This window comes from Cuculus canorus, chromosome Z (assembly GCF_017976375.1).
Source record: "Cuculus canorus isolate bCucCan1 chromosome Z, bCucCan1.pri, whole genome shotgun sequence".
In the NCBI taxonomy this organism is placed as follows: domain Eukaryota; kingdom Metazoa; phylum Chordata; class Aves; order Cuculiformes; family Cuculidae; genus Cuculus; species Cuculus canorus.
The window spans coordinates 36,163,979-36,178,845 of NC_071441.1; the positions used below are offsets into that span (position 1 = coordinate 36,163,979).

General features: G+C 40.5%; 2 protein-coding genes across 10 annotated transcripts in view; one reads left to right on the top strand and one right to left on the bottom strand.

Moving 5' to 3' along the window:
- Window positions 1–13,791, bottom strand: part of SPIN1 (spindlin 1) — a 45,996-nt gene extending 32,205 nt beyond the window's left edge. For 2 of the 9 annotated variants that reach the window (XM_054053382.1, XM_054053383.1), the window contains exon 1: window positions 13,146–13,363. The gene's annotated coding sequence lies outside the window, so the exon portion shown is untranslated. The other 7 variants (XM_054053390.1, XM_054053385.1, XM_054053384.1 and 4 more) reach the window with 7 other exon arrangements.
- LOC128850437 (uncharacterized) lies at window positions 1,534–13,752 on the top strand. Its single transcript, XM_054054781.1, has 3 exons — window positions 1,534–1,600; window positions 3,018–3,080; window positions 12,863–13,752. Exons 1-3 carry the CDS (start codon window positions 1,534–1,536, stop codon window positions 13,750–13,752), a joined length of 1,020 nt encoding a protein of 339 aa, XP_053910756.1.
- Window positions 13,792–14,867: the final 1,076 nt, after the last annotated feature.

A 14,867-nucleotide genomic window follows, 5' to 3' on the forward strand; every position in this document is an offset into this window, starting at 1 on the left:
AAAGCTCTTTTCAGTTACAGGTTTGAAGTTTAGTCTCACACTAAATATTAGTAGCTTTCTGAAATTCACTCCATGATTCAGGGGGAAAGGACAATTATACGCTTGCCCCCTTAAGAACATATAAAGTAACTTTCTTTTCTTTCGGGGCCAAGATCTCCAAAGACGCATTCCAGAAATCTTTGCAGGTTTAGCCTGTTTTTTTGGGGTTATCAGCAGTAAAGCTAGGTATTAAGCATTTCTCTATAATTAAACTAATTTATACATAATAGTGTCTTATTTGATCTGCCTCCCACCTGAGCAACATCATAACCACATACAATAATAGTTGGCTAAGAGACTCGATGACATTTTACCATATGCTTGCCCTTTGAAAAAGTTCTTGTTTCCCATATTAGGCAAAAAAATACATACCAAAAATTGAACACAAGAATAAAAAATTTGATCTGAAATTCGGTATTAAACACACTTGCACCGGTTGCTCTACTGAAAAGGAATCAAGCTATAAGCAGGAATAAGAGAATTGACTAGTGCCAATTGAGCTTGCAACAGCTTTATTAAAAAAACAGAGTCTGCTTGCCAACCTACAATTTTAAATTCCACATTAATTCATGTACCATTTTTTAAACAAATAAACAAACAAAAATTCTAGTATATTTTCCTTTCCAACAGCTGAGAAGAACAAGTGAAACATTTATCCATACACAAACCTTTCAGCCATTCTTTGGCACAACAAAACTAATTCAGCAAAAATGAAGGATTTGTCCATTACTGTAATATTACACACAACACTACTAGAACAACAAAGATACATGCATGGAGTTAAGGAGCTGATTTAGAGCTGCAGTCTACTCTTCCCTCCCACAGCATGGATAAGCACAAATTTTGTTCATTATGGAATGATCTGCCTATGCCAACAGAAGGTATAGTTCAATTTCTTCTATCCTTCGACTATGGAATCACCATAAACAGGTACTTGAGTTTGGCCAAAGAGCTGGTAAATTTTATATCCTACTTAGTAATATTAAGATATTTCTCTACACCACACCGCTACAATTCTTCCTGGGACTCTACACAACATGCCAGCACTCTGAAGACCAATGACTGTTTAAGCTATCTTAGAGACAATGCAAAACTACTTTGCTGACTAAACCTTGTAAATGTTCAACTTAGTGACTGATCATTTCATAAGTGTACAGCCCACTTTAAGAAAGCTTCCAAGGCAATGCTTTTATAAAAAATTTTAAGAGAAGATCTAGTGTTTAACCAAAGGCAGGAGAACCTTCCCTCCATCTCTTTATCCAAACGTAAATTTTAATTCACTCCTAATTGTTCAGTCTACTGCAAATTACTTTGCATTTAATCACAATGCAAGAGCATGCACAGACACTAGGGTTACTAGTTAAATTAAAGTTGTAATAGGTCACTGTAATTGTCTTAAGTTGCACACTTCTGCATCATGGCAAATACGAAGCAGCTTAGCTTCTCCTTATTGGTAAGTAGCTGTAGAAACATTTTATATTAATGAAGGCCATGATGCCCTTGAAGGACCATGAACAGTGCAGTAGGAGGAAGCAACTCATAGCAACAGTAAGCTATGGCTGTATGCCCAGAACCTGAGAGGGAGGTGTAAGCTAGAAAAGTAGAAATCATGATAACTTACGGGAAAAGCATGTAAAATATGCAAAGCTAATTAATCAAGTAAGCATTTGATCTAGGCGCATGGACAGTAGCAACTAACCAACAGTAATATAAACTTATATGCATGAAGAGTTGTTTGTAACCAATCAGAGGATGCCAAGTTTTAGATGCAACATAACATCGTGTATATAAGGAGCTTGCTAAAAGCAATATAGGTCTTCGATACAAGATATCGGAGTCCATGTGATCAATCTCCTCGTGTCATCCTCTTCCCCTAAATCCAAAAAAACATCTGCACAGAAATAACCAGTGCCCAGGATACAACAGCAGTACCTTATTATTGGACAAGCCATATAATTGCTACCATTCTATGGTAAATGCAAATGAACCTTTAAGATTTATAATGCACATATTTTGTCCTTACTGGTGCTCTTACAGATGGGAGTAACAACTTACTGTAACTGTAAGCAAATTTACTCAGTTTGGTCTGGGAACAGTTGCAAATAGGTCTGGAACTAGAGAGGGAAATATCTATTTAAAAAAAGAAAGACTGCTCCCTGCGTATGCATCTCCTCAGAAGGGATACTTAGGTCATCAGCCTTTGTTTGAAGATTAGGTTTAATTGCTATCGTGTTAACCTGAGAAAGGTCAAAAGGATCACTCAAACATTCTAGAACAGCAAGCCCAGGGCAAATGTAAGGTAACTAACTGCTATTAGAAGGTAATGCAGTGGTAACTTCGTGCACTTTGCTAAGTTTGCTAGGTTAATTGAACACAGCAAATCAAACTCTCTGGTTCATGTCTCTTCAGGAGGCTGGCTCATCTTTCCAAGTCACATTTTAAGTGTACAACAGCCAGTTCTAACAATCCAGGCCAGCAATACTGCTATGGATTCCTTCCAACATTGAGGGAATAGAGATTTCATATCATATTTCAAAGAAGGGGAAAAAAAAAATCTGCCATTTGACAAACCACTTTCAAGCTTTTTTAGCTCACCAACAGCCTACTGATCATGAGTAACAAATTATCGGACATGTGTTCTGAGACCTTAAAGCCTAGTACACCGAGAAGACACCACTGCAACACTATATTGAAAATAAGCATAATTAAAATATTTTCCTAAACCAAGCTTAAGAATTTGTGACATCAGTTAGTTTTGCAAGACCAAATATTTTGCTGACATACTTGAAGCATTTTTTCAGTCTCTAATGCTGCAACTTCTATAACTTGATTCATGAAGGCCCATAGTAAAGAACACATTTTGCTTCCTGTATTCAGACATGACAGCTCATGCTTTAAAAATCCTTGATTCTTATGGTTTACATCTGATTTCTGTAGCTGTTTTATAACTTTTGACATAATCACTATTTGTCTTCAAGATGAGAAGTGGCAGGCCACCAACTTACAGAAGAGGGCCAGGAAGCACCCCAACAGTGCTGAGGGTAAGAAAGTCAAGTAATTATAGATCAGTACTTAAGAATTCTGCTACAACAACTACCTACTAGTTTTAAAAGCAGACAACATGTGAGCATTCAGAATTCTTATTAGGACAACATTACTCGCAGCATTGAATAGGACGTCAAAATGCAATTTTCATAAACCTCAACCTAAGCAACCAACAAGGACATTGACAAATAAGTAGTAATTCAGCACTTAAAGTAACAAAAACAAACAAACAAAAAAGCAGTGTCACAAATACTAAGTTAGAACACACAGTTACTCACATTAGCTCTGCATACAACAACTACGACAAGCTGTACTATAAGCCAACTTATTCATGAATTTGAGACATCCATGCCTAAACTTCTCCCATAAACAACACCACAGTAACCACAATTTTAACAGACAGTGTTCAACAAATCACAGGCCTTAACTCATATCTCTGCTGGACACAAATACTAACTGTACCTACTGTGATAAAAATGTAATTCTCTTTCTTAATCCAGCTGGGCACAGGGGGAAGAAATACAGTGAAGTTTTTGGGTAAACTAAGGCCCTCTTTACTCACATGAGAGCAGACAATTTCGTTAGGAATTTCTGCAATGAAAAAGTAAACATTAACATGTAGCACACTGAAGCATGCTCATGCAGACAGACACTAAGCCCACACTCAAAGCATAGAAAAACCTCTCCCTACAGACCTGATTTTAAAAAAAGCCAATAGACACTAGTCAATTTTAAACAGTGTTTAAAATTAAATTTAAAAATTTTAAACATTTTCATCCTGTCCTTGCAATGATTAGGGAAAAAAAAACCCAAAACAACACAAACTGAAAATAGGACTCAGGGAAAATGATCTCTTGCCTTTAATCTGCGTATTGAAAAAGCTCAGCAACCTGTCATTAACTGACTTTGTCTTACCTATTTTCTTCACAACTTCAGCCATTTTAGCTTGGATTAAACAGTTATACAAGTGCATTAAAGTAACTAATTACACTGGAAAAGTAAATCACTTAAGTGAAAGTATTTGCTGTTAAGAATGGCAAGTCTCTTGCCATGGCTACTAACCAATAAGGCAATCTTCATTTTTCCAACCAACAGCAGAATATTCACTCATTGTCTACAATGTTAATACAAATCTCAGCCTAAACAGGACACCAGATTTGAACTGTAAATAGCTGCAACAGATGTCAGAGTTGTAACATACAGCAACAGCAAAGCACTGAAAACAAAATTCAGCTAATAATGCTGTTTTTTATAAATTTGGAAGGTCAATGAAAGAATACTACTATAAAACAAAAATTAATTACCTTACAGAAAGGTAGTACAGTTGTACAGAAAAGATATTACAGCCCTGTAATATTAAAAATTTAAATCCTGCAGTCAACACTGGATTCATCAGCAAGGATATGATAACTAACTAAACTGCTGATCATACTATTTCCTATAAAAGATGAGAACCACCAGCATTGTGGCATGACATGGCATTTTCTTTGATTAACACACAGGTATTTCAGATTTTTGGTGGAAAACACAACATATGCTGCCTAAGTCCAAGGTGATGGAGGCAGGACAACAGGGAGAGAAAAAAATCAAACCGTGAAAACACTTACTCCCCCCAAAAGCAGTGAAGATAACAGAACAATCCTCAAACTGATGGCGCTTTTTAAAACATAGAAGGAAAAATGCACAAAGCACTAGTTCTGAAACCAGTATGGTATCTGCATACTCCTAAATCTAATTAGATCTTGAAGTACTTAAGAGGATGAAGAATTGTTTCAAGTTACTCTGAAAAATTATTCACTGGACTCGGAAAAAACGTACTTTAAGAAAACACCTGCATGAGTTTGAATATGTAATTTTTTTCTCAGAAACAGCTGCCTTAAAATACTGAATTGCTCTTGCTCCACAGTAGTAGAAAGGTGACAAAATAACGGCAAGAAGGAAGTTAAGACTTTAAGAACAAGGATCACTTTGGTTTTCACTTGTTCCCTGCCATACCTTGTTTGTCACACAGCAAACACACTTTACTTTTTCAGACTTTGACAAAATGCTCTGATCAAAACCCCTGCTTTGAAATTACTTCACTGTCCATGCTGCACAAATGGAGATGAAATCAGAAAGTAAATTAGAGATACAACTTCAGAGCAGGAGCTTGCAGGAGCAGCAACAGCTAGAGGGAGGCTCTTCTTATGAGCTTCACAGGCCAGTTTTCTCTGCAGAATACTTTTTATCTAACCTGAACTAGATATACTAACATAATTTGCGTTCCAAAGATTTTGCATCAGTCTAGGTACCAGTAACAACCACCACCCCCCCAAAAAAACACATCCCTTTTTCCTTTTGAAAATGCACATAATTATTTGCAGAGGACTAAATTCTCCTGTAGTACTTTAAAAAAGTTTGAGTCTAATCAACTGAGGAGCAACAAGGGGGAGAAATGGAAATATAAAAAATGAAAAAAGCAAGGCATCTTTCAATGAAAACGGGATCTCCTAAAGCAGGATATCCTTCCCCATAAAAGCACGAGGCTTTCTACAAGTGTGTCCTACAGATAAACAGAGCACACAAGAGAGCATACAACTAGACAACTATGCTTCCGCCTTTTATGCTGTTCCCTGCTTCATATTTCACCTTTCGCCACCCATGTCCAAACATGACTTCTCCTAGAAATGCGTTAGAGTATTAAGTATGACTGAAAACTATGGTGTTTATTTGCAGCAAAGGATCACTTCCCCGCCTTTCCTCCTTTAATTCAAACCAAAACAAAAAACAGGATCCGTCTGAATTCTGTTCTTCAAGCATCTAGACTAAAACTATCTGTAATGCAATGCTTCCTTCACCCATGCTTTACCACTAAGGTCACAGCAAGACATTACCATTTAAAAATGTACTTATCATCCATTATTAATACACCCACAAGTCCACGGTGATAGGAAAAAACACAGATTTGTCTCATCTCTCTTCAAACAAGCCATAGGTATACACGCAGGTATAATTAAGGATAGGAGTGACTCTCACCCTCAACTTGAACAGTTGGGAGAGCACATGAACCAGAAGATAGTCTGCTTGCTCTCTGCTTCACAGCTGGCATCCAACAATAAGGTATGCTTTTATTGACAAAACAGAAGTGTAGAAGATGGAGATCATATCTGCCCAAGGTGTACTTGGGCAGCCTAGGCAAGAGAAGTTTTCTATCCTTATGCATTTCTAAAGAAGACTTTTCCTCCTCCCTCCAGCAGCAGAGATGAACCTGAGGATAACCACTGCGAATTCCCCTCCTTCTAAAAACACAATGTTAACCTTGAGTATCCAACACTCTGTGGTTTACAAGTATATCAAACACCTGCACATTCCTTAACCCTAAAAACATTGATTTATAGTTCTGTGAAGGCTGGATTTACTGTTAAGCTGTTTTTTGAATACACTCTTGTGGCAGCACATATTTTCACTGGTCACATCTCAGCAAGATGCATTTCCACTTATGGCAAAACAAGCATTAATGAATTTATGTTATCTTTCAGCATTAAGACAAAGAACTCCTGAAGGAGATTAATGAATAGAAAAGTAATTATGTCCATTTAATAAAGCTTTACAACTGGAAGCTTTTGAGAAGGAAGTAGTAAATTTCTAACATATTTGCTCCCATTCTGATTTCACTTTGTTGTTCAGATCATTGCCCAAACCCACACAGAGTTATAAAACAGGACAGGCAAGCAATTGTCCGGATCATAGACAACTGTCTTCCAAGTATAATTATACAAGTTATACAACCTAGATCCTCCAAGCATTATTTTTATCATTCCTAGAAACTTAAATACGGTCTACTCTTCAAACATTTTTGCAGTTCAACTTGAAGACCAGAGATTGGTCAGACATGCAGAAAAAAAAGACAGTATTTGCAAGTATATGATAAGAACTTAATCTTAGCAGACATTATGTTTATCAAGAAATTTGAGAAAAGTTACCAAGAAAACAGAAACATCACCAGGGAACTATTCTAGAACCTGCCTCCCCCATGCTACTCGGCTCACAATATCTACATTGAATCCAGAAAGTGGAAACTTCTATATTTACAAATCTCAACAGCAAACATATGATTTTACACTGGACTTAAGCTACCTTCATTCCACGTACTAGAAAGAAATCTCAGAGAACAAAAAAACTAAATTATGAAAATTAGTTCTGTAACAGAAATAATTATTTAATTTTAATAAATAACAGACCCAAAGCCTGACATTAATAAATCTTTCAGTGCTTACCCACTTAGAGTAAGAGACTATGATCCAAAGTTCACTTTTACATTTACACTGGATTAATACAAAAGTTTTTTTTAAAGGAGGTCAAATTAAAGTCTACAGAGGTGAAAGTTTACAGACCTCAGCAAGATAGCATAGACCAGGTAGAACAGCTTACTGTGCTACAAGTCAAAGAACATGACTTGGAAAAAAAAGTGAAGCTTACTACTTTTTCATTTTATATATCCCTGGCCACATCTGGGTAGAGTAGTATCAGTCTACACAGCAGCATGATTAAATTGACAGGTAACGATACACTTTACAACCTAGTTTGCATAGTAAACTTTGATCAAGTGTACATATGTCCTCTGTATTCATTAATTGTTATGCTCTAGCAGGAATCTAGGAGAAAAAACAAAGCAACAGAATGATATGGGAAAAAAAGCCTCTGAGACACACACACATTCAGAGGGATCTGTCATCCTAATAAGCAACTCCCTGAAGTTACACAGAGATTGGATCTCAGGAGTCAAGACTAATTTTGAACCAGTAGGAAGGCTCTCTGAAAAAAATAGGATGGAAGACGCACAAGCGACCTTAAAGAGAGCAACATGTTTTATCAGAGCACTTTTATTCCAAAGCACTTCTAAACTTGGAGATAAAAGCAGCCTTAAACTTCACCCAGACAGGTTCCCCAACACTCCTGACAGTAAAAGAAACAACTCTGAAAACTAACATTAAGAATAGTTCGTTTACTACACACCAACAACCATTCAAGAAAGGCTGCTGTAGCAATTGACTGCAGGGCCCTTCAGCTGAGATAGCTGACACTGTTAGAAGGGAATTACTGTTTACAATGCAGCCAGAGAACGGGACCCACATACAGCTCACATACAGATTGGCCAGAAGTGGTAATACTAAAAGAGGTGACTTCAAAGACAGTAGTGGACTCAACAGTTTGTCACCATAATGAAAGTGTTCTCCCTATGCAAGACCACCATAAGTGAGCAATTTAAGAACAACTGGAACACCAAGGGAAAACACAACAACAAAGCAGTAATTAAAACTTAAATAATTCCATTTTGTTGAAACTACCATATGACAACTGCCTGAAAGGAGGTTGTAGTGAGATGGGTGTTCGACTCGTCTTTTCTCCCAGTCTCTTCTCCCAAGTAAGGAGTGATAGGATGAGAGGAAATGGCCCCAAGTTGCGCCAGGGGAGGTTTAGATTGGATATTAGGAAAAAATTCTTCAAGGAAAGGGTTCTCAGCACTGGCAGAGGCTGCCCAGGGAGGTGGCGGAGTCCCCAGCCCTGGAGATGTTAAAAAGATGGGTGGATGAGGTGCTCAGGGATCTGCTTTAGCAGTGGTCAGTTACGGTTGGACTTGATCTCAAAGGTCTCTTCAAACCAAACGATTCTATGAGTCTATGAAACTGAAGGTCTAAAGTTCAGCAGTCATTCTGTGTAAGCTTTTACAAAATCACTGGAATCCAAGAACTACTCTTGAAATAAGTATCTATCCTTGCTAGTACTTGTAGGTGCAGATCTCAGATTTCACATTGGAACATCCAGAAATAACGTTTAAAAAAGCCTAAGCAAACCATCCAACCAAGCAAACAAAAAAGAACCCAAACCACAAACCAAGAGTTAATCAGCCTCTTTAAGGGTTTATAAGCTTTATAGTCTTATCAAAAAGACTATAAAAACCTAGTTGAGAGTGCCTAACAATACACCAAATTTATTCTACAAGCAGATCCCAAAGAAAAAAGTCATCAGAAAAATACTTCAATATCTCAACCACATTGCAACGACTGCAAAGAACAGAATATGATTACATAATAGTTAAAGCTAGTGATCACCACAGGTAATGCCAACAAATTTCTATATATTTCAGCTTTTTGTAGAATCATTTCAATAAAGTTTCCAAATAAACAAGTCAAACAAGACCTCATATAGCAAAAAGTTATAGTGATTTCACAACACACATTATAAGAAAGAAACCTTAAAAGGGAGTCAGGATTTGTAGAATAATTCTCTACAAGCCCACAGCCGAATCAATGTACCATCTGAATTCCGCATACCATGAGCAAATTCACATTTTGCCCTAAAACAGAAAGCTAACTCCAGCCATCACATGGCGGAAGCGCTAAGTCTGACTTAAATAATTTCCTCATTGGTTGAAACTATCAGTGAAGAAGCCCCCTTACCACTAGAATCAACTGTTCATAGATAATACAGATCAGTTAACTACATTGTTTCAAGGAATTTGCCACATAGAAGTGTCATAGAAATCCGGATGGAAGCAAGCCTGCACATTTACACACCAGTCACATTCCACATTCCTTTTAGTCGTGTGGTATGCTGACGTCTAGGTAGGAACTGGACAGCAAGCAGGACACAGCTTCATATATAGAAAATATTCATTAAGAAAATAAATTTCAAGTAAGATCAGCACACACCTTCTGATCATAAAACTATCTAACTCTGAAGTGTAGTAAGAAAAGGAAAACGGGAAACCAACAAACCAAAATATCTTCTCACACTTGGTATGAGAAACAAGCTATCTAACCATACAGCAGGAAGTTAACTTTCCATTATACAGATTTTCTCTCTTGGTCCAGCTTCAGAGAACAGCTTTCGAAAGACGTTTTTTAAAGCACTTTGATGAATCAGTTTTAGTCAAATACAAAAACATATTCTCACGACATATCATTAAGAAGTTTGACCTTTCTAGTACCTGGGTAAAGAAAGTAAAGGAGGCAAAGAAAAGCAAAATTAAAGCCTGAAAAGTTTACAAGAACAGGCTCAATTCTAAAAATAAAAAAAAAAAAGGCTGTTAAGATTTTCAGTAAGATTCTGGTTTTTTTGAAGTTTCTCTTGCCAAGTATTAAGCAAATTATGCATTACATTTTTTAAAAAAAACACTTCAAAACAACTGTTGCATCAGCTAGATGTTTACAGATCTGAACATGTCAGAGTGCAACTTGGCAACACATAGCAAGCAAAGACACAAGGTAAGAAGTCAATGGAAGAATACTACTCAGATCGAGAAAACATACAAAAAAGTATGGAAGTGTAAGATTAACTACTAGTATTTATTATGTTTAGGACTTCATATTTTAATTGGTAACCTAATAAATATTTAAAACTACACTGAGTCATGACTTACTTGGGAAGACTGGTTGAAAAGTATTTCTTGTTTAAAGGAAACTAATTTCTAGCATCTTCCAGCAAGCTGATCAGAGACTGCATTTCCTTGCAGAAATCTTTTTCTTCAGTCTAACTTCCCGATATGAAAATTAAACAGTATTGGAAAAGAGGATTTTACTAGTACTTGTTTTTTAACTTGGTTAAACACAGCTTAGTATTACACCCAATGACAAAAAAAATCTTGACTATCTTCACTTAGTGGTTCCAAAGACATAGAGATTTGGCAAGCTCTTCAACTAAATCAGCTCCTCCTGGAATACCCACTATTGATTTTTCACCAACTCATCAACACAACCAAGACAAAAAGAAAAAATTTTGAACTGTTGTAGAAAAGAACACAACTGTATACTACAGCAAAGATCACAGAAACAAGAAATTTCAAAAAGCTGATTAGGTAGACCTGAATTTTACAGAATAAAATTCACTTTCAGCAACAAAACTACCATGTACTAGAGTTAAGAAACATGACTACTTTTAAGTGATCCATTATTTAAACAGATGTGTCAAGGATGGCCTATTTTTATCTTGCTCTTAAACCTAAGAATCAGCTTAAGTATCCAAAGGCCAATTCTGAGGGAGGAGCTGCATACCTCTGTACATTTCACACTTTTACTAAAGACAGCAGTAATTCCAAAATCCGGTGGCTAGCATAATGAATGACTAATTAGTTACAATTGGTAAACTACTCTAGTGACTTTACTAATATTGCCTTCAAGTTGTTAAATGGAAAACAAACAAACAAAAAAGTAGTAACTGCTGCAAGAATCTACTGATATATCAAGTTACAGACTTTTGCTTGGACTTTTCCATCTAGAATATTACAGTTGGCTCAGGAGCCATGATGCAGATACACATTCCAAAATGATCTTGCAACTTGGATGACTCCACTCAAGTTTTACACTGTTATAAACTCATGATTATACATTATTTTCTCCCCGCCTCTAGTTAACAAATACTTGTTAATAGGTATGGGAAAAACAGCAGAAAAAAAAGTATTAATATATAATAATTAATTCTAGCATTGTAGCGTAGTATTTACTTCTATTTCAGAAAAAGCTGATTATGCCATGCTGGTGCTTCTCCACTAGAAGCTTCCAAAGCAAAGCAGACAAAGATGACAGAGCCAGGGGATTCCTTACTTTATGGCAGTGCTCAGACAGATATTAACAGAAGCCATGGTGGTCCACATAAATGTGGCTGAATAAAGATCGTTTTTTAAAATATAATCTCCGAAAAAATAAACATTTACAATTACAGTAACGTCTCTAGAAAGCAGGAGAAACATCACGCCTTTGCACCTTCAGCATTCATTCTTGAGTTACAAACTGGATATAAACCTGCTCCTGGGCAGACCCCTTCAAATGTGCCCACCAAACTACCTTCAAACCAGAAGGGGGTGCTCTGAAGAACTGGGGTGGGGGCTACTGAACCGAGCATTTGCCTTGTTAGGAGAGGTCAGAGGCACGCTGTCTTGTTTTAGTTTGGGAGCTCACTTAAGTTCACGATGTCGTGTCTCTTTTACGGAAGAGGAACCTAAAAAGCAGAAGCGCTCCTTTTAATAAAAAAAATAAATGCATCGGTTTGTGCTATTGTCATCACAAGGGCAAATTAATCTGTGACAGAAAACCAGCAACACAAAGACCTGACAAATGTTAATTCCAGTTTTGTATGCTATGATTTGCAACCAATTCAAGACACTGACGAGACTGAGGGAACGTGAAGAAATCAAAAAAGCCTGTGCTGCGGTTTTTACCTACACAATGGCTATTCTGACATAACCAGTTCCAAGTCTTCTCCATATGACAGTACCGAGTTGATATCTTGTACCAAACTACGTCCTAAAACGAAAGAAAGGGGCCTAGATCGTTCTGCAACTGTTAACATCCCTGCCAGCGCCTTGGTGCATCTGCCTCCCCCACCCAAAAAGAGAAAAAGATACGCACATTCCAAGCAAGCCTCACTCAGTGGGGCTCATCCGGCTCCCCCTCCTTCCCTCCATTCCTCCCTCGTCCCAGGCCTCACCGGGTTCCCGAATCCCCTTTGACTTTAGGTTTCATTTTGTTGTAAACAGCGAAGCGAAAGGAGAAAGCTTCCAAAGCGAGGATCCTTACCCTTGCAATCCCGCCATGCGCGCACTAAGGAGAGTGACTTGTTTTTCCTCTTTTTTTTTTTTTTTTTTATGGGAAACGAAGGGGGAGGGGAAAGAAACAAAAGCCTAAAACGGAGGAGAGGCTTAATCAGCGTAGACAGAGGGAGAAGGCGGAGACCCTGGTGGAGAAGCAGGGCGGGCGTCAGCCATGTTGTGTGTGTGGGTCCAGTATTTACAAACCTGCAGCTGCGGCAGCGCTGGGAGCTAGGGGCACGGAAGGAGCGGGGCGGGGGAGGAAGGGAGGGGAGGAGGCGGCAGACAAAGGACACCGGCTCGCAGGGCTGTGGGGCCGCTGCCGGGCCCGCCCGGGGCGGCAGCTCTCCCGAACCCCGTGCACAAAGGGGGGCGGCGGCGGCGGCCCCGCGTCCCCCACCACAGCGACTCCCTCCGGCGCTGCCCGGTACTGGCCCGGCCGAGGGCGGCGCGACGGGCCGCGCTGCCCCCCCCCCCCATCCCCCGGCTCGCTCACCTGCCGGCGGGACGGGGGGTGCCAGGCCCGGCGGTGCCAGCCGCGGGCCCCCGCCTCGCCGGGCCGCTCAGCTGCTCCGCGGCGGCAGCGGGGACGGCCGCTCCCCTCGGCTCGATCGCCCCCCTCCACCTCCTCCGCCGCCGCCTCCTCCTGCTCGCCTCTGCCACATTGGGATCCCCCTCTGCCTTACGCGATCTCCGCCGCTAGGATAGAGGCCTCCTCACCTTCCTGCCAAATAGTGAGCCACCCGCATCGAGCTGTTCAAAACACGGAGCCCCACCCCCCGCCCTCCCCAGCTCTACCCCCGCTCCCCCCGCCCTCGTCCTCCGCGGCTCGCGCACGCGCGGTGTGGCCGCCCAACTGCGACAGCGGCGGAACCGGGGGGAGGGGGGAGGGCGGGAAGGAGCGAGGTAAGGAGCGCGCGCGCGCCGCCCGAGGCCCTCGGCGCGCGCCTGGCGGCCCCGCAGTCACCCTGCCTCCTCCCTACGCGGACACGGGCCTACCTGGGGCTGCGAGGCTGTCACCGTGCCCGCAGCGCTGTCCTGGGCATCTTCCGGCCTCCCCACCCTCCGAGAAACGCTCGGGTGATCCGGAGAAGTGTTGTTGACGGAGTTGTTGCGGAGAAGCCCAGGAGTGCCGGTACCTGGAGGCTGGCTGGCATTCACGTGACCGGGCGAAACGTTCGTGAGGAGGAGAGGATCTCGGGTGTGCCGAGCGCAGCCTGGGCTGGGGAAGCGGAATGCTGCATGCTGAGGTGTCTGCTTGTCGCGAGAGAGGCGGTGTTGGGATTGAGACGGAGCAGGTCGTAGGATAACGGAATGGTTTGAGTTGGAAGGGACTTTAAAGCCCATCCAGTTCCAACCTCCCTGCCATGGGCAGGGACACCTCCCGCTAGATCAGGCTGCCCAAGGCCCCATCCTACCTGGCCCTGAATACCTCCAAGAAGGGAGTATCCACAGCTTTCCTGGGCAACCTGTTCCAGTGCCTCACCACTTTCCGTGAAGGAATTCCTCCTTATGTCTAATCTAAATCTGCCCCTCTCCAGTTGCCATTGCCCCTCGTCCTATCATTACAAGCCTTTGTTAACAGCCCCTCCCCAGATTTCTTGTAGGCACCCTTCAGGTAGTGGAAGGTTACTATAAGGTCTCCTTGGAGCCTTCTCCAGGCTGTCCTCAGTTCTTTCAAAACGTAAAAAAATCTCATTGAAAGCGTGTTTTGTCAACTGTGGAACAGGGAAACAAAAATGGGATTGGAGGAACCATTCAAAAATGCCAGCTGAGCGAAAGTTATACTTCTTCCCACAGTCTTGGTGGACTGTCCTGAGGCACTCCCACCTTTTAACTTCCAGTAGACTGACAAAACTTGGGAGAGCAGTTGGTGGAAAACCTGCAAATAGTGAAGACTTGTTCAGCAGTTGCCAGACCATAGAGAGTGTAATATACTTCTAAGAAACACTTATGAGCTGATGAAATATGAAAAAGGACAAAGTCTTCAAAACAAAGGCAATAATATTTTTATTTAGCAATTCAGTGCAGAATGGGATGCCCTTCTAAGTAAGGCATCCCATCTTACAGAAACAGTGGGTATATATATATACTAGTTTTAGACAAAGAACTAAGTCCCCAGAGGATGTTCGTTTTTTTTTAGTTTATACAACCATATCTGGAGACTCCCTTCAGGTTATGGCTTCACCTAAGACAACTGTGTCCTACAAGACAGTTA

Bases quoted from the DNA above. Each gene is read 5' to 3' on its own strand.
- LOC128850437 (XM_054054781.1), top strand. From the start codon at position 1,534: ATGCCCTTGAAGGACCATGAACAGTGCAGTAGGAGGAAGCAACTCATA. The intron at 1,601-3,017 runs GTATGCCCAGAA...TTTGTCTTCAAG, and splicing joins AGCAACAGTAAGCTATGGCT to ATGAGAAGTGGCAGGCCACC. The intron at 3,081-12,862 runs GTAAGAAAGTCA...ACAAACCTGCAG, and splicing joins GCACCCCAACAGTGCTGAGG to CTGCGGCAGCGCTGGGAGCT.